At 38.4% G+C, this 23,073-nt stretch overlaps 3 protein-coding genes across 3 annotated transcripts; 2 read left to right on the forward strand and 1 right to left on the reverse strand.

Annotated features, from left to right (window-relative positions):
- The first annotated feature begins 366 nt into the window (after positions 1–366).
- LOC127806356 (xylan glycosyltransferase MUCI21-like) lies at positions 367–2,822 on the forward strand. The gene is made up of 3 exons (XM_052343585.1): positions 367–558; positions 1,442–1,499; positions 1,594–2,822. Exons 1-3 carry the CDS (start codon positions 367–369, stop codon positions 2,820–2,822), a joined length of 1,479 nt encoding a protein of 492 aa, XP_052199545.1.
- A 2,358-nt stretch (positions 2,823–5,180) lies between these two features.
- Positions 5,181–7,297, forward strand: LOC127806357 (alpha-1,3-arabinosyltransferase XAT3-like). Its single transcript, XM_052343587.1, has 2 exons — positions 5,181–5,334; positions 6,063–7,297. The coding sequence occupies exons 1-2, from the start codon at positions 5,181–5,183 to the stop codon at positions 7,295–7,297; spliced, it is 1,389 nt and encodes a 462-aa protein (XP_052199547.1).
- A 640-nt stretch (positions 7,298–7,937) lies between these two features.
- LOC127806388 (protein RETARDED ROOT GROWTH, mitochondrial) lies at positions 7,938–22,844 on the reverse strand. The gene is made up of 7 exons (XM_052343638.1): positions 22,458–22,844; positions 19,625–19,736; positions 14,315–14,474; positions 10,308–10,456; positions 9,813–9,964; positions 8,766–8,880; positions 7,938–8,379 (listed from the first exon to the last, which is right to left on the reverse strand). The coding sequence occupies exons 1-7, from the start codon at positions 22,772–22,774 to the stop codon at positions 8,239–8,241; spliced, it is 1,146 nt and encodes a 381-aa protein (XP_052199598.1). The 5' UTR covers positions 22,775–22,844; the 3' UTR covers positions 7,938–8,238.
- Between the last annotated feature and the right edge of the window lie 229 nt (positions 22,845–23,073).

Consider the following 23,073-nt stretch of genomic DNA (forward strand, 5'->3'; position numbering starts at 1 on the left):
TACATATTTTTAGTTATGTATTTTCACTTTTTTTTATATAATTATATGAAGTTTTCATTATTTCAATTACACTCATAGGCTATACATTTTTAAGTCAATTGCACACCTCAATCAGAACGTACAACACACGCACATTGAAATGCCCCAATTGCCCTTTACACGTATGCAAACAACCATTATCTTTGCCACAGTTTCTTTCTTTAATGGTCAACAATGAGACATAAGAGATGATCGAAGACAAGTACATATGATAAAAGAGAAGATGTGGTAGAGATGGTAGTTGGCAACGAGGCTGTGTAGGCAATATGGCAGGATAAGAAGTAACCAACAACGAGGCTGGGAATGTGGCAACGACAAGTGCAAAGGATGGAAGAAAAGGTGCAAATCAACGGTTCTGGTGGAAGATGTAGAGGTCGTTGTCGATTAAGGAAGGTGGAAGGTGAAAAGGTAAAGGCGTTGACAATGGCAGAAGGTAAAGAGGCGAAAGCATTGGCAGTATGGCGAAATGTGTGGAAGCCATCGTCAATGGTGGTGAAAGGTGAAGAGGCAAAGGCGTCGGTAGTTAGTGAAATGTGAAGAGGTTATCATCACCGACAATAAAAGGTGAAGAAGTAAAGGCATCAGTGTTTTGTCTTTTACAACTATCAACCTCCATACCTTTTGCCACATCGTCGACGTCTTTGCCTCTTTGTCTCCTGCCATCGTCGACAATGGCTTCTACACATTTTGCCACCGCTGAAGCCTTCGCATCTTCACTTCCACCTTTCCCGATTGACGACAACCTCTGCACCTTTCGTCATACCTATTGGCTTGCACCTTCTCCTCCATCCTCTATACTTGTTGTTCGCCACCTCCCATGTCTCATCGCCAATTGCTTCTTGTCCTGCCACACAACCCACCCAATCTCATTGTCAGCCACCATCTCTATCACACATTTTCCTCGATCCTCTATACTTTTCACCGACCACCTCCCATGCCTCGTCGCTAACCATTGAAAGAAGAAGCTATGGCAGAGTAGTGGTCGTTTGCATGTGTGTGAGGGATAATATGGGCATTTCAATGCTCGTGTATTGCATGCTCTAACAGAAGTATGCAATTGACTCAAAAATGTATAATTTAGGGGTATAATCAAAATAGCAAAATGGTCGGGTGGTCATACGAAAAAAATGTAAAATCATATGGGCAAAAATATGTATTTGGCTATGTTATTTTCAGTTTTTAAATATTTTCATTAATCTATAAGACAGACCTGTATTTAGTTATAAGTTTAAATGAAGTAACTGAAATGCATTAAGCACTATTAAATAGGGCTAGATGGCATCTCTCTCTCTCTCTCTCTCTCTCTCTCTCTCTCTCTCTCTCTCATAGAAGCATGAAGAAATGGGATTCATGGATGGTGGCAACTTTCACCATTTTCTTCTCAATTTACCTCTTGTCTCAGATCAAGCTCTCCACAATCTCTACCCTACTTGCAGCCATTTCAACCTCAACCCATCAAGGTATGCTACTAGATATGTACTAGACTTCAACAATATGTATAGACCATATAAGGTACGACTTTGTTCAAGCATTAGTATTGTTGGGTGCATGCAGGATCTGGACCCCGAGATGGTGTCAATGACTACTCGCCGTCGTCGTCGACCTCGAGTAGCCCAATCGTCTGTGACCGGTCTCATCAAAACTATGATTTATGCTCCATTAACGGCCCCACCGTGTTAGACTCAACCATGTCCACCTTTTATGCCGCCGTGGGTGGGTTGGGTTTATTCAACTCCACCCACCATGTTGTTGAAAGGGTTCGGCCTTACCCCCAGAAGAACTCGAGCCAAACCATGGCTCGAATCCAAGAAATCACGCTCACCTCTGCCTCATCTGGCCCGCCATGCGCCACCCAACACGACGCTCCGGCCGTTGTGTTCAGCGTCGGCGGATATACCTGGAATTTCTTCCATGCCTTCATTGATGGCTTCATCCCGCTCTTCATCACCCTCAACTCCATTGCCTCCCTTGTCGACGACGCTGACGTTGTCCTCGTCATAGCCGATTCCCAGGACTGGTGGGTCCGAAAGTACCAAGATCTGTTCCGAAGCTTCAGTAAACATCCAGTCATCCTCCTCGGCAACGACACCTCTACCCACTGTTTCCCGGCGGCCACTGTCGGCCTGATATCGCATGGATTCATGACAATAGACTCAAGCCAACTCCTCACCCACAAAACCACCCAACACTTACATAAAACACTCCAGAAAACCTACTGCCTCGCGGCCACAACCAACTCCACCGCCCGGAGACCGCGGCTAGTGCTTGTGAAGAGAACCGGAGGCGTCGGGCGCGTGATAATGAACCAAGCCGAGTTGAAAACCGCAGCGGAGGAGGAGGGCTTCGAGGTGATCGAATTCGAGCCGAGACAAAGCACGCCACTGAGCGAAGCTTGTGAGCTACTTAGATCGAGCCACGCCATGGTGGGCGTCCACGGCGCGGCGTTGACTTACGCGTTGTTCCTGCCGCCCAGGTCGGTGATGGTGCAGGTGGTGGGGGTAGGGCTGGAGGAGGTGGCAGAGCTCTGCTTCGGGAGGATGGCCAGGGACATGGGGTTTGAGTACATGGAATACAGAGTTGGGGTGGAAGAGAGCAGCCTGGTGGATAGATATGGAGAAGACGACGTGATTGTGAAGGATCCAAAGGCTCTGCAAGCTGGGGGATGGTACGATGCCATAATGGAAGTGTATTTGAGGCAGCAAAACCTCAAGCTGAATATGCTCAAGTTCAGGCAATACTTGAAGGCGGCCTACCACAAGGCGACACGTGTCATGCAAAATTAGGGTTAGGGTTAGGGTTTGTTGCAGCAGGTTGATCGTAGGGCACAACATATGTTATATAGTTTCCTTTTTTTTATGAAAATATTAATTATGATTCAACAGAGAACTTGTATATACAAAATTAGGGTTTCTTTATTTTCTTTTTTCTTTTATATATCTTAGTTATTTTTTATTATCTAAGCACCAAATAAATATGAAAAATATTTTTACATTTGCTTTATGATGGACTCCTAATTTAAGAAAACATAATTTAATAAAGGTCATTTGCCCACTTCTAATAATAGTCTAAATAATAAGTACAATAATAATTAATATTTTGTTCTTTTTTGTATAAAATAAGATATTTTTATTAATTTTTTAAATTAATTATAACAAAAACAAGTTTCAAAAAGAAATCTTAAAATTTTATTATAATTTTCTAAAGTTTGGTCGACTAATATTATGTTCTATTATGATCAACCAAAACGTGAGCTAGTGAAAAACTTTTCCTCCAAAGGATTAGTTTGATTGACCACAACGAGATATTCTTTCGTCGACAACCAATATAATTTGTGTAATCGAGCAAAGTTGGGCATTAGATCTATTGCTTTTGAAATTGAATAATAATGTTCTAACTTGTTTTAATTTGTTCTTTGAAAAAATAGAACATGTTTTTTATTTCTCACTAAAAAGAATACATAATATAATTTTACAAAATTTTTATACAAAAAATTGTTATTTAAATGAACAATAACACTAAATTACGCATACACCCCGATGTTAAGCAAAATAAGGGTCCCTCTATTTTGAGAACCAATATTAAAAATCAAGATAAAATAATTAGATTTCACCCTACAATTTTCTCTCACATCTCTCTTCTCTCTCTCATCTTTAACTCTACCACTTAATCAAGAGAAAAAAAAAACGATGATGGCCAGCAATGGTTGGCCACCAATTGGTCATTGAATTAAGCCCCATTCCATTGCTAGAGTTTAGTGAACAAACCCTAGCAACTTAGTTTTGATGACAAAAAGAAAATGTGAGAAAGACGAAGAAAGGAGAAAGAGAAAAACACATTGAAAAAACGACTAAGTTCTTTAACGTTTGAAAAACTTGGCATCTAGGTTATTCAGGGCTAGTTTCGCTAAACTTTTTTTTAGCAGCGTTTAGTTGGGTAGCGTTTAAGTAGTTGATAGCATTTAAATTGGGTAGCGTTTAAGCTGATAACATGTTCGGGTAGATATACTTTTAAGTTGTGAGTGAATATTTATGTGTTTGGTTTGTAAAAACTGATAAGTTATTAGAATTTGACAAAAAGACTAAAATAGACATACTGTTCAATAATAATAATAATAAAATTAAAAAAATATATTAAATTTTAGTACAAAAAATTAAATATATTAATATAACGTACATTAATATTTATAATATATATGTTATATATATATATACACATACAGTGAACGAACAATGGAGGCAACAGAATTGGCAGATGGGGGCGACAATGATCGTAAGAGGAGGCGGCGATGAAGGGCACGGAGGCGTAGGACGACAGGGCGGGGCGATGGATAACGGACGATAAGCTGGGGCGACGATGACAGCGACGGCTGGGGTGCTAGACAACGAGTGACGAGGACAACTAGGGTGACGGCAAGGGAGATTGTAGGAAACGATGCAACTGTGGCTGTCGAAGAAGGTCTGGCGACGAGAGGAATGGCGTTACAGAGGATAAAGAAGATGGGGGTATGGGTTGGAAATAGGAAAAATCTATGAGGGTAAATCCGTAAATGAATCGATCAACTCAGCTTTTAAAGTATATAGTTTTTGCAAAACTTAACCCCATGTAGCTTTCTTCAAACGCTGTTGGAGTAGCGTTTAAGCTACCCAGCATATACGCTATTTAATATATCCAAACACTCTTTGTCAACTTTTTTTTAATAATTTATAAGCTATTAATACAGCTTATAAGTGGTCAAACCACTTTGCCAAACTAAGCCTCAATTTCTTAAGCACCTGGATATTTCATGGCCTTCCATTTTTGGAAAAGCAAGATCCAAAAACATTGAAATATGGGGATATTTTTTATATTTTAAAAAATTTAATCGTGCTTACCACATAAGTATTATTATTTTGTATTAACATTCTTTATATATATAATTTTATTTATATATTCCCACACAAATATAACTTTATTTAGACCTAGCCATTAATTAAATGTATGGGCTATAGAAAACTCATCTCCAAAGAAACTGAAACATTAATAAGATTTAAAGCTGCATTAACTGCAGCTCCTAATTTCAAAGGATCGAAGGAGTGATCAATTTTATGCAATGGTACTGTAACCCTAAAAAGAGATAGAAACATAAACCCTAGAAGCAATGCATGATGCTGCAGCAGCAGGTTGGGAAGATGAAGAGATATTGGAGCATTTCAAGCGCAGTAGCAGTGGCTGCAGTGTTGGTTGTGGTGTTGATGTTCATGAATATTGCTTCTCAGATGAAGCTTTCTAAGCCAATCCCACCCACAGATCCTCAAGGTACCCATCTCTCTCTCTCTCTCTCTCTCTCTCTCTCTCTCTCTATCTATCTTTATATATATATATATATATCCATTTATAACATCTTCTTTTTTTTTTATGTATTTTGATCGTATTATACCACGAACTCAAAAGAGATTCTTAAACACTCGAGAGAGTCTTCCCAAGAGATATTTGGGAGAGGCTTCTAAGAAATGTCTCCAAAAGAGTCTCTCGAGAACTACTCTGTCAAGAAGGTTTCTCCAATAATTTTATGTTTTTTTATTTTCGATTTAGGGCTTACTTGATCTTTTTTTTTTTTATATACAATAAAAAAAATTATATTATTTTAAATTTATTAGTAGTAGTGTTTTAACTTTAATTTTTAATTTTTATTTCAGGCCGAGCTTTTAATTTTACCAAAAATATAACATCCAACTTTAATTTTATTTTTATGGAATCTAAAATTAAGAAAAGGTAATTAAAAATTTAGAATTTTATTTTTGATAAATTACCCTTTTCTATCGAGATAATTTTGGCATTTATAGTTTTCTATGTCAAAGCCAGAAAATAAAAATTAGAATTTTTATCTTTTCAATTATAAAATAAAAATACTGAAATTGAATAAACCAAATTGATTTTTATGGTTTTTTGAATTTATCTGGAAATCATTTTTATTTGGCTTCCCAATTAGTTGGAAGAATGGCATTTTCGTTAATCTAACTGAATTATCAGGACAATTGTGGTAGGAGGAGCAACTATTCCGGCGGCGTCAAACCAACATCAGGCCGCCGGCCCAATCGAATGCAACCGGTCGCACAAAAGTTATGATATCTGTTGGATCAACGGCCCAACTTTATTGGACCCCAATGGGCCTAATATTTATTTTATGGGCCCAACCAGCCCAACGGCCCAGGTGGAAAAAATCCGGCCTTATCCGCGAAAATGGGATATTTACAGAATGTCCCACGTCAAAGAAGTCACTCTTGGCTCCGGCTCCGGCTCCGGCGGCCGGCCGACCACACCGCCTCCGTGTAGGGTGAGGCACAATGCCTCCGCCTTGGTGTTCAGCATCGGCGGCTACACAGGGGACTTCCTTAGCGACTTCACCGACGAATTCATCCCACTGTCCGTCACCCTCAACTCCATCTTCTCCGGCTCCGGCGGGGATCCCGTCCTCGTAATATCCAACGTCCACAACTGGTGGACTCGGAAGTACGCGGATCTGATCCGAACTCTCACCAATCGCCCGATCATAAACCTCGACACCGAATCCGCCACCCACTGCTTCTCCTCCGCCGCCGTCGGCCTCATCGGCGTCGACCTAGAAAACCCAATCCCCAACTCCATTATCCATTTCCACGAATTACTACAAAAAGCCTATGGGTACCAGCATGACGCGGATCAGAATCTATCCGGGTTGAACAATCGGCCGCGGTTGGTGTTCCTTGGGCGGCACGACGCCGTGGGGAGGGAGGTTCTGAACCTCGCCCACGTGAAGGAAGTGGCAGAGGATGAGGGCTTTGAGGTGGTAGAGTTTAACCCCAAGTACTCGACGTCGATGAGAGAAAGTTACATGCTGTTGAGTGGAAGCCAAGTGTTGGTGGGGGTATTCGGGGCGGGGCTAATCCATCTCCTAATGATGGTGCCGGCGGCGGCGGTGGTGGTGCAGGTGGTGCCGATCGGGGCGGAGATGCTGGCGGAGAGGTGTTTCGGGAAGCTAGCAAAGGAGATGAAGATGGAGTACATGGAGTACAGGATTGGAGCGGAGGAGAGCAGCTTGGCGGAGAAGTATGAGAAGGATGAGGAGATGGCCATGGTGGTGAAGGATGCAGAAGGGTGGAGGAAGAAGAAAGGAGGGTGGACAAGTGAAGTGGTCGAGATGTACCTCAAGCAACAGGATGTCAGGTTGGATCTGGTTAGGTTTAGGGTTTGTTTGAAGGCGGCGTTTGTAAAAGCCAGATCTTTCATGGCTGCTAGCTGATGTGTTGTGTTTTCTGTTTCTTTTTCTCGGAAGATAATAAAATTTTCTTCCTTCTTTCCTGGAAAATGATATGAGTACAGAGAAGAGGAATATGATATGGGTACAGAGAGAGTTGTACTGCAGGGCAAAAAAAACTTCACAAGACTTGTAAAATGGGGGTAGAAGAAAAGATTAAAATATGTTTGCCTAAAATACAAATTTATAAATAATATCGTTGTCCAGCTTTCGCCTCTCTTCTCTCTCCCTTCTTCCATAATCGCACGATTACTGACCATAGACGTTGTCGTCTCGTCTCACCGACAATCAACCGATGTAATGATAACGAGACAAGACGATAGTATCAGCAGTCGCACAATTATAGACAAATTAACAAGATATCTAATATATCTTATTCATGTCATATCATAAACTCGAGAGAGAATTCTAGGAGAATCTGTCACGAGATATTGGAAAAGTTTTCTAAGAACTACTCTATTAAGAAGACCTCCGAGTGACTTTGGATTTCTTCATGTTGAGCTTATCTCAAGTTTGGCCCCACTTTTTTGAACAATATATTTCCCTCAAATTTTTGCCATTCAATCACTAAAAGCAAGTAAAATATTTTCCGTTGAGACAAATATAATATAAAAATATAACAAAATTAAAACTCAAAACAAACACAGCTCTATTCCCTTCTTTTTACTTCTTATTCTGGAACAACAAATAGGGCTCTATTCAATTATTTTGATACAATAACTTGTATTAGTTCTAAATGCTCATGCTCGGCAGTCTCACGTTTGCTTTACAAAACAATTATTTCGGCGGCAAGAATCCCTCACTTTTCAGTCACAAAATTAAAAAAATAATAATAATATCTTATGGATGGGGACCAAGGCTCCCAGTCAATAACTTAAATTAGCTCTATGGATTAAGAAGAAGAAATGAATCTGTGTGGTTCGAGATCACACCGGAACTATGGTTGAATCATGAACTATCTCATATACTGATATAACATTCTCAATGCTCAGCAAGAATATGATGCACCATTCCAGGAGATCTGACCTCCTGTTTTGGAGGACTTCTTGAAGGAAATGAATGTTGTGCTGCCAACAGAAAAGAAAGGTCAAATTAAGATCTAAATCAATGGAAGAATATATAGTACACCATCACTCTATTCATAACAAAACATGAGTTTGGTCATATATCGGTTTTTCCAATGGTTAACTGACATATAACAAGTGCATATATAAAGTCTTAATCTCATTGTGTGGTCGGCTATATGACTTTTAACACGCCAATCATTTCTATTAATGCTATGGCCTCATCTTCTGTAGGCCTGTGAAAATAGAATATCTTAATTTCACCTGCTGGTCACTTGATGCACGGTGTTATTCTAATGCCAAAGAGAACTCAAAACTCCATAATATCCAAAGAGAGAGAGCCAGCTTAAACGTCCTTTTAAGACATGATGCCAAAGGCTGAAACGTACCTCCACAAATTTCAATTTGAAATCGAGGTTTCCAAACCGTTGTGCAACTTCATACTCCTCCCGGAGGTACTCATATATTTGAGCATATTTTGCATCTCTCCAAGCAATTTCTGACCTGTGTAATAAAACAATAAAAAAAATTTCAGAGGCAACTTTTAATTATATGAAGAACTCTTAAGAAGTCGCCACCTCACTGCACAGAGCTACATTACTTAAACATGGTTAAAGTGATGAAAAACATAAGGTCCTACTGTCACGAATCGAGCCTCTTTGCCATAACTAGATAACTCAAAATTTAAGCAGGATGTGTAACGTGCTAAGAGTTAGAATCAAATATCATATCTGACTACATATTGGCCTCTATTCCCATAGTCTAAATATTTAATTATTAATTCTTAATCTTGGAAAAAAGTGGGGCTTATAGTAGAACCATTTCTATAGAATGATCATCAACATTACACAATTACAAAGAACCCTTTCTCTTTTTGTCTCTTCCTTTATAGCCATTTCGCCCGGAAATCTACTATTTGGATGTGCTAGTGAATAGATATCTATGTATGAGCAGCAGTGACAGAAGCCAGATGGTAGGGATTTTTGTTATTTGTTTGAAATATATTATACATCATAGAAACCAGGATAAAGTTCCACCTCAAAAGTTTATTCCACCCAATCCCTCCCTCTAGTACAGTTTGGCTCTACTGTTTGCGAGACAGATATGGAAGAGAACAAGATACATGTGGATATAACAATTTTTCATATTAGTAGTTGAAAGACTGAATTGAAACTATACTAGTATGATTTCCAAGACGTGTTATCATGCATATATGTATGTGTTTGTGTGTAGAGAGAGAGAGAGATTCTATTAACTAACCCTATAGTTCTTCACTAACATGGATTCTATTAACCTTTTGAGACATTTCAGTGAGGGGTGTTCAAGTTCAACTCCAGATTTTTTACAGGGAAATATTGAACTGACCAAAGGCTTTTAAAATTCAGTAGAAACAGTTCATTTCAGTAAAAACACAGAATTGCATGCATCCAACTTACCTATCAAAAAGACCCACTTTGAGAATCACATCAGCAAGATTCGAATTTGCCTTTCCAACTAGTTTAAAAAGCTTCTTCCTATTCATTGTGAAAGTACCAGTTTTTTCCATTCCACGATTTATATCTGTAAATTCTTCAACCATAGAGTCAACCTAAAAAAGATAGAGAAAGGGAGTGAGAAAGAGAATCATAAATACTTACAGATTTTTGGATCTGGCATCCTCAGAATAAGATCCCTAATAACATCCTCCTCCAACACACAGTGATAGTGATAATGAATATGCAATTATGATATGGAAAAGGCTGTGTAAGATAGCCAATTCTGTATCCCTTCAAAAATAACTAAACAGATAATCTAAATTAAGAAAAAAGCATTTTTTTATTAGAAATCACCAGCATTCTACAGTAGCTACCAAGCAAACCTAATGTACTGTCTTTAATTAACAACAGACAATTTAAACTAAAGAGAAGTATAATTGTTTATGAGATCATTACCTGTGATACAAAATAATCTAAAGCAATACTTTGACCAAGCACGCTGCCAATTATTCGAATACTATCAGTATCAATATTTTTAAGAACAATGAAGTCAGGGCCTCCTTGCATATCCTCAACCAATAATGGCATCTCTTTTACAGCATAATCTGGGAGACAAATGGAAGCCCAAAAAAAAAAAAAAAAATCATGCATCAACTTAGAAGTTAATTATAAACAAATATCAGATTATAGAAGAAAATAGTCAATTGGGGCTTAACAGGAAACATACAGAAAATGAGGAATATCAGCATTCTTTTATGTCATATCAGCACTTTAATCTTGCTGGGTACAACTTGTGGAAAAGCTAAAATAACCAAACAGCTGAATTAACAAAATGCAATATCAAGGGAAATAAGTCTAGTGATGACAACAAAATGAGAACGCAAAAATTAGTATTTCTTATCCACTAAGTACTGTTGTCCTTATTAATTTTTGAAGGGCAGATGTGAAATTCCTGGATGTGATATACTATGAGCTAGCATAGGTGCTAAGTACCACTCTTCCCCAACAGAGTTGCCAAGATGTTGAAAATTCATTGTTTAGTGGATTAAAGTACTAGAAAGGGTGTGCAAGTCTGGCACAGGTGGAAAGATCTTCCATCATTGAGTATAATGCAGAAAGATTGATTGTGAACTGACAGACAAATGCCTACAGAGAATTACATTAAGCACTAAGCACACGGGGATAGCAAGAACAAAGAAGGAAGATAGCAGCCACGAGAGAGAGAGAGAGAGAGAGATTCTATATCTGCTGAAAAACAAAGTACCCCAATTATAGTTGAAAGGTCAAGTGAGAATGCAAGTGTCCAAGGGACATGACATCATGACTTACACTCTAGTAGTGGGTTTGACATCATGGAATCATGGAAATCGTGGTGGTAGTGACACCATCTTTTTCAGATGTATGAACGCTAGCTACATGTGGTGCAACCACCTTTCTAACTGGACTCTCTCTCTCTCTCTCTCTCTCTCTCTCTCTACCTGGTCAAGATCAAGCTTGCTCAAGAAAGAAGGTATGATGACTTGATGAAAATTTGTAACTCTAGTATCCAATCCGTAAATCCTTGGCATCTGTGCAAACAGAGACCCAGGCAACTTGTAGAATGCAGGTTGGCATGGCAGAGGCAAATTAAATGGAGACCTTATCTCCATGTGGTGAAGGGAAGTACATGCTAGCTAAGCACTAGGGCAGAAAGTTTCATTAAGTGAGCCATGATGATGCAGCAAGCATCCTTGTGGAGGCATTCTTATGGTAATAGTTTTTGATTGTAAGCAAAGCACTCAGGCAAAGTTCCATCAACTGAACCGAGTTTCCTTTCAATGAACTAGCAACACGGAGCATCCAACGGGATACATATGTTGGTCAAACCAAGGATCTTCTGAGAGCTTCAAGGCCAGGCAAAAGTCCCATCAGCCAACTGAGGAGATATTGCAAGCATTCTTATAACAATGGATCCTACGTAGAACACTATATGAGATACCTTACTAAATTGAGTCTCAACACTCAAAGAAAAGATTAGATGGATCTATGTGCCACCTCACAGGGGTGGCACTTTGAGAAATAACATGGAGAACTCAATCAACAACAACAACATATCCAGCCCTTATCCCACTATGTGGGGTCGGCTACATGAATTCTAGACTTCCATGTATTTCTATCTTTTGTCATATCTTCATTGAAATCCATACACTTCATATCAAACTTTAATGTCTCCCTCAAAGTCTTCTTAGGTCTGCCTCTATCTCTTTTTTTGATTAATTGTTCCATTTCATCAACTCTCCTCACAGGAGCATCTCTTGGTCTCCTTCTCACATGACCAAACCATCTTAGTCTAATCTCTCTCATCTTCTCCTCTATTGGCACTATTCCTATCTTATTACGAATAACTTCATTTCTAATTTTATCTTTTCTTGTATGGCCGCACATCCATCTTAACATCCTCATCTCCGCTACACTTGTCTTTTGCTCATGTTGGTATTTGACTGCCCAACATTCTGAGCCGTAAAACAAAACTGGTCTTATAGCTGTCCTATAGAATTTTCCTTTCAATTTTAATGAGATTTTACCATCACATAACACCCCCGATGCATTTCTCCATTTTAGCCAACCTGTCTTAATTCTATGTGTGACATCCTCGTGAATTTCTCCATCTTTTTGAATCACTGATTCCAAATATCGAAAATGGTCTTTTCTTTGTAAGATTTGGTCTTCCAATTTTATTATAACATCCTCCACTCTTGCATTCTTACTAAATTTACATTCCATATATTCTGTTTTCTTTCTACTTAATTTAAATCTCTTCGATTCTAAATTGTTTCTCCATAACTCAAGCTTAGTGTTCACTCCTTCTTTTATTTCATCCACCAACACTATGTCGTCTACAAATAGCATACACAACATGGAGAACTCAAATCATTGAAAGAAAATATTATGAAGATTTACACTCCACCTCATGAGGCTAGCACTATGAGACATCTCCATTCTCAAAGTTCGCAATTATAAGATTTACTTGTGACCTCATGAAAATGGCACTCAAAATTTGTACTACAGTGAGCTCAACCCCTAGAGGGAGTGATTGTCAAGATGGTTTGACATGTTGCCTAGGAAGTCATGATATGTGTACCCATGCCATGGCTCCTTTGCTCAAATGCTCTTACATAGAATGAGAGTATGAGAGGATATTGTTTGTGTTATTGTTAGATTATTCTAGATATCACACCACAATTTTGCATTTGATCCAAAAGCATATCTTTTTGCTAAAAAAATGTCAAACGAACACCAAGCCTATGTTTGGATGGATGGTATGGAGGCGGAGGGGGAGGGGAAGGAAGATCTTTTCCCTTGTTTGGATGGAGGTTTCATGGTAGGAGGGGAGGGGGGGTGTACATGATACCCTCCCATCCCCTTTGTATCCCTTAAAATATTTTTATAAATATGGTTATTAACTTATTATTTTTACTATCTTACCCTTGTTATTTTTGTACTTTTTTATTTATTTGGAAGTAAAGGGATATAATTGTAACTTCATTTTCTTTTTTATCTTTTTCGTCCCGTTCCATTCTCTATCCAAACAAAGTAAAGTTATATTATGTTCATTTATGTTTCATTCTTCCTAAACAATAGAAGGGTAACAAACTTTACATTATTTCTTTTACCCTTACGTTCCATTCCATTATGTACCATTCCATTCTCTACCCCACCTCTCTTCCAAACATAGCGTAAGGCGGCAAGCTTTGTGTAATTCAAATTGCAGAGTACTAGAGTTTTCTAATTGAAAAAGAAAGACCATGAAAATTAAGCAAAATTCAAAATAAAATCAAGTAGGAATAAATACTATTAATGTAATGTGACTTGATAATTGGAAAAGAAATATTTCCAGTTCCAACTATGTCACCATTTATTGTTACTATAATTATGACTAGGGCATCCCCAATGCACAAGGCTTACTGCTTTGCAAGGGTCGAGAGGGGTTGTGCATTGTTGGTTGCACCACCTCGCATAACCATCAGCCAGGGCTCACATAACCTAAGAAAGGTCACATGACCTCAGCTAGGCTGCAGGACTGCAAGGTAGGTCAAGCAACCCCTTTAACCTTATCTGCATCCTCCGATGACTGATTCACGAGTCATGCAGCCACACAAAGTCATGCTACCCGAGGGTTTGGTCTTTACCAGCATCGAGCATCACGTCACTATGTGATTATTTATTTATTCTTTATTTCTGAGAAAGTCTTGTCCACTGCATTGAATATCACAACCTCAAAAATTAAATAAAAGAGTACAAGTAAATCTCTGGAGAGCTCAGCAGACTCAAGAAAAACACTTGGTAAGGTGCATCCTGTTGTCATCCACTATCCATAGAAAAACATACGATCCTATCTTTACACATTGACCAAACTGGAGAGAAAAGTCATTTTTCATACAGATTTATACTTGACAAAAGAAAGCAATTTAGAAGAAAAATACCATCCTTCCTCATCTCTGGGAGCAATCCAGAAGCATGTCTTCTAATAATTTCCAAAAATGCTTCAGCATCATGATCCTCAACGTTAAACAGGACAGCAGACCCATATTGGAATACAACCATATAACAGCAACAGCTCTCATCCCCTTCATGTCTAATGCCCTGAAGTCAAAGATCTTGAGTCAGGAACACCATTCAAAAAATAAATTGGCATTCAAAATAAAGGTTGAGGATCCTTCAATAGTCTAACCACCCATGTAAAATGTCATGAATGAGCAGTAATGCAGCCTCCTTCAAATTATATGAGGACCATTAAAACAAAAACTTTCATAAAAGAGTAGGTGAGGAAGTTTGTGAGTGTAGGAATGTCTACATTCCCTCTAACAGGCATGTCTATGCTATACGGGCTTCAGTGAGCGTAGGAATCTCTATAGCATTTGACCTCCTCAGCCATCTATGGTATAACCATGTGGACATTACCATGAAAAACGGAATACAATAGACATTAAATAGACTCTAGGATAAGATGTATTGCTTATTCAAAGAAGTAACTAAAATTCAACAAAAGATACAGATTAAAGGAGATCTCTAACTCCTCATCTATGTGAGAGGCTAGAAATTCATTTTTGTTAATTATCAAATGTGAGATTATTCTACTCCAAACATGTTACAAATTGAAAAACCACTGTTTAATTAGGTGCAACAGTTGAACACATATCTTATGTTCTATCCCCATATAACAACATTCCCAAGCCTGAATCCCACTAGGTAGGGTTGGCACTATGTGAATTATAGACCTCCATGTATCTCTATCCTAGCTATGTCCTTTGTGAAGTCAATATATCTTATGTCTAAGAGTTTCCTACATAAGTTTTCTTTGGTCCACCCCCCCTCGGCTACAAATTTATTCCACTTCATCCACTCATCTCATAGGAACTTCTATCGGTCTTCTTCTCATATGTTCAAACCATCTTACTTGTGACTCCTGTATCTTATCTTCAATAAATGTCACTCCAACCTAATTACTTATAAGTTATAACCTCATTTATTCTCGCATGTGCTTACCTTTATATCCACTGTAAACCAGCCTAAAAGAATAGAAAATTCCATGCAACACTGGACAAAATTAAAACACATACACATGCAAAACAAAAAGAGAAAAAAAACACATCACTGTCTATCCCCCAAAATGGGGTGAGAGGGGTAGCTGTCATGACCCTACGAGCAATAAAAGGATATTATTGTAATAAGATAGAACAGTTTGTTAGGGATATTTTAGCAAGTGGTTAGACGCATATGAGAGCATGTGCTAGGCTGTTAGAAGACAAATATGCCTATAAAAGATTGTTGTAATGGTTTGTTTTGTTATCCAAGAAATTAATGAATTGAAATCTGTTTTTCTCCTCTTCCAAATTCTCTCCCATTTCTTGATCTTCATCTCCCTCTTTTCTGTTCTTCTAATCTCTCCCTCATTCTCTCAAATTCCTCCTTAATTTCTTTCTGTTCTTGGTCGTAGCTGCATCGGATTCATCCGATTCCCAAATTGATCCTAGGTTAAACCCTAGGATCATGACAAATTGGTATCAGAGCATGTTCCTCGGCTGTGATTTCAATCTATTCTAGACGGAATTGAGGCAAATATAATGATATGGGCAAACTGTCAAAGAGCTTCAACAGAACCGATCGACCAACACTTCCGATTCAATTTCTAAGGAACAAGGACAGATTGTCACCAAGAGAGGCGTCCCTCGAAACTAATTGAGGCTACTTTGGAGGACAGTTCGCGGAGCCGGTCGAGTTACAGGAAACGATTGGGTGAACTGAGCCTATGATCCAAGGCCATTGAATCTTGGAATTGATTCTGATGCATGAAAAAGGGAGTGTTGGCTTGGATCTGAAGGAGAAGTAAGGGATTGGCTCGCGGCTAAGACTCCAGTAATCTTGACTGGGATCGAAGACAAGCAAGCCAGGAGGATTCACGATTAGAGCGAACGACTGGTACGGGAGATCCGCTGAAGTTGGCGACGCGAATAGCACCAGAGGCAACAAAAACTGAGGAGCCTTCGCGATTGGTGTCGGAGTCCGTCGAAGGTGATCTGGCAACAGATTCGAAATGGGCGAGGCAAGATGTTAACGAACGGCAGCAAATTTTAATAAGTCTTGCTCGGAATTAGCGTGCGAAGGAGAGGCCGACGATGATACCGAGTTGAATTTGAAGTCCAAATCAAAGTAGCGCAGCAGGTATGGGATTTGAAACGGAGCGACATTGAAGGTGGAACAGCAGGGTGATTTGCTGTTATTTTCCGAGTTGTTGTAGTCAATCTAGAAGGCGAGGCGAATGAATCTCGAAGGCCAAATTAGGTTGTCGAAGGCGAGGTATAGAATCGTTGTTAGAGGCGTTGCGGCAATTTCAACAAGACAGATCGATTGGGTCGGAAATCAGATAGCGATTGTGATCATCGCGATAAGTCACAGTAGACCATCAAATTCCGACTATTTCCGAACAACAGGAGCCAGGCGATCTTAGCAACGAGCTCTTGTACAAATTTTGAAGGCGAAGGTGGTTTGGTGATTCTGATTGCGATTCCGACAATTTCTTAATGGTCAGGCTCGGATTTTGGAGGCGCAATGGAGCAGCTGGAATTAGACGAGAAGTAGAGGTATGTTACTGCTTGTAAATCACTTCACGATCAATGTTTCAGTGGGTGATTAGGCAACGATTTCAGTGGGTAGCGACTTCATTTTGGAGGGTGTGCATGCAAATCAGTTACTCAATCAATCTAGGTTGTGGCGAGTGGACTGGTAGCTAACCCGTCTGATTTCGGAACCGAAACTGAACGCATAATAGGTTGAGAGCAGAGGATTTTATTGGGTGCATCACAATTGCTCAAAGTAGGCACTGTAGGACGAGAAATTGGAAGGCGATTGAGGCTGGAACGTTTCTAGCGGAATTAATCTCTAGCGGTGGCTTACGGTGGTGATCCAGTGGCAAGAACGATAAAGTTCAGAAGGCAAAGAGGCATATGCAATTGAGAATGAAGCAGAAATACGATTCCAATTCGATTTTTTTAGGCTGCTGAAATTAATTTCAGCAAAGGGATTTAGGTGTTGATAAATGATTTCTCAGTTCTGATTATTCGATTTTTTTAGGCTGCTGAAATTAATTTCAGCAAAGGGATTTAGGTGTTGATAAATGATTTCTCAGTTCTGATTTGAAGGTCTAGAGTTGGATTATCGTAGCTGAACAATTAGTCCTGGGTTGTGGTTTCCAATTCAAATTGAAGGCTAACAAGCAAGGAAAACAACTGCAAAAAAAAAAAAAAAAGAAAGATCAGCAACTCCACTAAACAGTCATGACATTGGATGCTCCTTTTGGAAACTTGGAGAGAAGGTTGGGGCGCTTTTGAGAGAAGGGTGAATGGGTTTCTAGATGAAATGAAGGATCAACTACAGGGTCTCATGGACATGTTCACCCACCAAAGTCAATCATCCATGAAGAAACTGACTCCAAATATCCTAGAGAATACTGAGAGGTTTGCTTCCTCTTTCTCATCACCACCTCCTTCATCTAATTGGAATGAATATGAAAAAGAAGTGAGAAGACCTAAAGAGGCTACCCAAAGGCTGCAAGGGGAGATGTTTGGAGACCAATGTTTGTCTAATGTGGTGGAAGAATTCTACAAAATCAAGCAAGATGGGTCAGTAAGGGAGTACGAAATGAGATTTGAAGAGCCGATGGCCTTGATGCTCAATCATAACCCCTATTTGACAGAGTCCTATTTCATTTCAAGCTTCTTAATTAGCTTGAACGAAGAGTTGAGGCCAATGGTGACGATGTTTCAGCCCAAGACTCTCAAGCATGCTGCTGATAGTGTCAGGCTCCAAGAATTAACATTGAAGGCATTGAAGAAGAAACAGAGAGATAGAGATGCTGATGGAACAACATGGGATCAAGCAAATGGTATCAAAGGACCTGAAGAATCTTATATTGACTCTACGGAAATTGACCCTAAGGCTGATGAACTTGGACTGGCAGTAAGGAAGAAGCTGGAGGTTGAGAAGAGGCATTCTTTCGATGGGATTTTGGTTCCAAAGCAGGTTGAACTATCCTTAACTTGGGATGAAATAGGCAATGAGAAGGTGAAGACAACACTAGCTGGAGGAAAGCTAAGGGATATGGCGGAAGAAGCCAAAGGTTTTGCTAAGGGAAACACAGCTTCTGCTGCTATGCTGTTTTTTACTTCCACTCGCAATTCTAAGTTGATGTCTACTGCATTGAGGGATGAATCGTTGGCTGGAATTGAAGTTGCAGCAGCTCCTAATGTTAATGCTCATAAACAGCCTTGGTATGAGCATTCAAGGCAAGTTTACAAGTCCCCATTGCTGCATTTCAAGGCTGTTGTTGATATTTTTACAGCAGAGCATAGCTGTGGGTTGAATGAGGGTACAATAACAGCAACTATGGTTGTAAATCTGCTCTCCTTACTTGTAGTAGATGGTAATGCAGTTTTCCCTAATGAAATTTTGGGCCAATTTATACTTGGAATTAATCTTGGAAACCTAAGAATGAAGAAGAAGAGACCTAAAGGTAGAAAGAAAGAAAGGAGGATGATCCGCATAGAGAAGATTGGAATTGGATGAAGAGCAACAGCTACTCGCGGCAAGTTCTTGGAGACAAAAACTCTCTTAAGGAGGGGGGAATTGTCATAACCCCATGAGCAATAAAAGGGTATTATTGTAATAAGATAGAATAGTTTGTTAGGGATATTTTAGCAAGTGGTTAGAAGCATATGAGAGCATGTGCTAGGCTGTTAGAAGGCAAATATGCCTATAAAATATTGCTGTAATGGTTTGTTTTGTTATCCAAGAAATTAATGAATTGAAATCTGTTTTTCTCCTCTTCCAAATTCTCTCCCCTTTCTTGATCTTCATCTCCCTCTTTTCTGTTCTTCTAATTCCCCTAACACTTCTTCTAATCTCTCCCTCATTCTCTCAAATTCCTCCTTAATTTCTTTCTGTTCTTGGCCGTAGCTGCATCGGATTCATCCGATTCCCAAACTGATCCTAAGTTAAGTCCTAGGATCATGACAGCAGCTTACTCTTTATTTTCCTTAAGATGCTTTGTTGCTGTGAAGCTAAAAATTTGAGTTACTCTACTAACCTCTGTAATGAGAACTAAATTGAACAAAAATATCTCAATTGCATCATAGGGGAAACTGACTGTAGGGAAAAGAGACATCAAAACTGAAGGAATAAGACAAGTAGAAGAAGAAAATGACAAGTACGTATATTCATTTATTGTTTATTCTTACAGTAGTTTTTGAAGGGAAATTGCAAAATCTGAGAGCAATATAATTTGACGAGCGAGAGGTAGGAGGAATAACATTGCTTGAATTCTCAGCGTGCATGCCCTTCAAATCAATACTGCCAAAACCATAAATCTTAGAAGCAAACATACATACATATATATATATATGGAAAAAAAACAAAACAAAGTAACAAAAGGGCAGGAACAGTGGATGGAGCTCAAGGGATGGCATGCACAGGTTAGCATGGAGATGAAGATCCACTAATCCAAGCAAATACAGGCCTTACTTGCAATCACTAATAAACAAGTATATTATCATTTATCACCTTCTCGGAAACCATATAATATAGAAAAGCAATACTAAAGAGACTTCGGTACTGAATCTGCATATCTAAGCAAGTGGTTATATACAAAAAGGAAAGATCCAGTTACTTGTCATTTTTATTTTAGGTGAGGGAGTTTGTGTGTGCACAAGAAGCTCATATAGACATTAGCCAAAAAAAAAGAAGCTCATATAGGTGAAACAAACAACATAACTTTGTCAGGACAGAGATTTGATAAAACCAACCACTAGAAATGAGTCTTTTGGGCTGATATGACTTAAGTTACAGTCCTAGACAATAATCCAACAGGGCTGACAGTGGGACCATTTCCTCCATAAACCTAGTAAGGCCCATTCACCTGGTTATCAAAGTCTACCTTTTCTTCTTAAGGCTCAGCTAATTCAAACTGAAGATATGGCATCTTACCTCTAGCTATTTACTTTAACTCTCTCTAGCTTGTGGTATTAGTCTTTCAATTACAAAGATGACCCTCCTTAACCCTTGCAAAGTGTGGGAAAGAATACTTTTCTGTATTATATTGTGGAAGTGTAAACCAGGTATTTATTAGTCTTTCACTAAGGCCTATGTGGGCCCCAAAAAAATTGCAGCAGCCGAGGTCCTGAAGCACCAAAACTGGTATTGTCTTATACTGTCACTGCCTGGTGGTTGAAATTTACATGTTGATTATGTAGATAAACACATCTAATGGCATTCATTGCAATGGATTCATGCCAAATTCACTTTCCAAGCCAACAATATGGACAGAAAACTACATGGATGGCAACTAAAATCTGTATGAGGATTAACCTTTGCTATTGTGTATATGTTTTAATCACTTAATTAATCCAAGACTGGATCTGTTTAACATCTAAGATGATCTTACAGGTTCCTTTTTTTTGGATTTGCAGTCCCTTGCCAACCTGTCAAGGACCTTACTTTTGCAGTTGCATGCCTTTTTGAAAGAGGTGGCACATTCCAAAACTATGACACGCCCCAAGAATTGGGGAATGGACAATTATGGGAAATCAGATGGTTTGAACAGAATAGAATGAGAAGGAGACAGAACGAGAAAGAGAGAAAAAAACGATGGAGAGATAGGATATGGGAAAGTAGACTTCTGTGTCATTCGATGCCCCCTTCCTCATGCCCATCGGCTACATATAAAGCCCACCTCATAACTGATATAACAGAAGAGGTTGGACTGTTGTATTGTACAGTTAGCTCTTCAACTCCCTAACCACTAAACAACTTCCAGCTAACTAATACCAGTAGTTAGTTATTTTCCCCCAGCTAACTAATACAGGTGGTTATTTATCCCCAAAAACCCCCTCTTTAACCCTAGGATCGTGACAAACTACTATATGGTGTGCTGCGTAAATACTCATCTCTTATCGAAGTTCAATGGAGTAGCATGATGCCACCATGTTTTACTTTTGGTATCTTATTGCAGTACTTTGGTGGCACTATTTTCCTCTCTTCAAAATAGATTTGAACAATTTAAAATTTATGAAGATAATTTTGTAACATAGAAAAGTTAAAATTGTTTAATGATGATAATTTGAAGAAAATTTGTTTAAATCTTGAAAATTTTCTAAAACATGATATGCTATCTAATATTAATGGTTTAGATTTATTTTCAGAATTAAAAGTTTAAAAGAAATTATAACCATTGACATTAAAACACCACTTGCAATACTAAATTTTATAAAAAAGGTAAATTCTTTTCCAAATGCATGGATAGCTTATAGAATATTATTAACCATTCTTGTTACTATGACTTTAGCAAAAAGAAGTTTTTCAAAATCAAGATTAATAAAATCTTATTTACATTCAAGTATGTCACAAGAAAGATTTAAGTAACTTAGCTATATTATCAATTGAAAAAAAATTACTTTCTAAACTAGAATACAAAAATTTAATTAGTGATTTTGCATCTCAAAAAGCAAGAAAAATAAATTTTCAATAATTTTTATTATTTTTTAAAAGGCCACTAAACTAACAAGCATATGGAAAACATATGGAAAGAAAAAGTACATTTCTCAATGAATTCTAAAAAATTTAACAAGCATATGAAAAGAAAAAGTACATTTATCAATGAATTCGAAAAAATTTAACAAACAGTTTGATATAAATCTCGAAATACTTCTCAACTGTATCTTGACCATTCCATATCTTGATCTGAAAAATATTTCAACATTATCTTGATACAAGCTATCTTGCTCATTTTAAACGCTACCTTAATAGTAAACTTGCAACTCCTCAATCATAAACAGCACAAATTTCCAAGAAGCTCTGCTTCTTCAATTACAGCACGAATACATAAATTTCTTGAAGATTATTTATACGACTGCATGCACATCTAATAACACGAGCTAACATGCAAATTTTCCATCAAGATGTTCTCAACTATGCACCAATTTACAGAAAACAACAAAGACAAACTTAAAAGAGAACATTCATTAAACATGCGTGTACACATGAGACATATACATGGCTAGGGCACGTTAAGAGAACCTGGTGCAGAGAAAGTAAGCTTTGATGGGGATCTTTCCTGTACCCGCATCTTCCATGTACTCCAAGGCGTAATTATCCTCAAAACTATGGCCACTGTAATCAAATTCATTGCTGTAAATGGTAGATGGAGATGGGAGCGCAGAAAATCCCCGGAAATCGAAGAAGCGGTGTGGGGACTTTGAAGCAGGGGAGAGACGGAGATTAGCGAGGCTGTTGGAAATTATACGGTTAGGGTTAGGGTTAGGGTTAGGGCCGGCGGATCTGGCTATTCTGGCGACGGTGGAGAGGATGAAGCAGAAAGCTCCACATCTCCCCATTCACCGGCAAATCCCTTCGCTTTTCCAGCTCGTGGACTGCATCTATTTCTGCTTCTCGTTGTCCATTAATGTGCCGTTTAAGCTTTTAAATAGAAGTTCTCACTTTTCGGAGTAAATATCATAAATAATCATTGAAATTTTTATTAATGTATACAAAAAATGCTAATGGATATTGGCATAATTGTAAATGGTTAAATAGTATAAATAATTAATAAATTTTATATAAAAATATAAAAATATTATTAAATTTTATATTAATATATAAAAATATTAAAATTTCATCAGGTTTTTTTATGGAC

This window comes from Diospyros lotus, chromosome 7 (genome assembly GCF_014633365.1).
Source record: "Diospyros lotus cultivar Yz01 chromosome 7, ASM1463336v1, whole genome shotgun sequence".
In the NCBI taxonomy this organism is placed as follows: Eukaryota; Viridiplantae; Streptophyta; class Magnoliopsida; order Ericales; family Ebenaceae; genus Diospyros; species Diospyros lotus.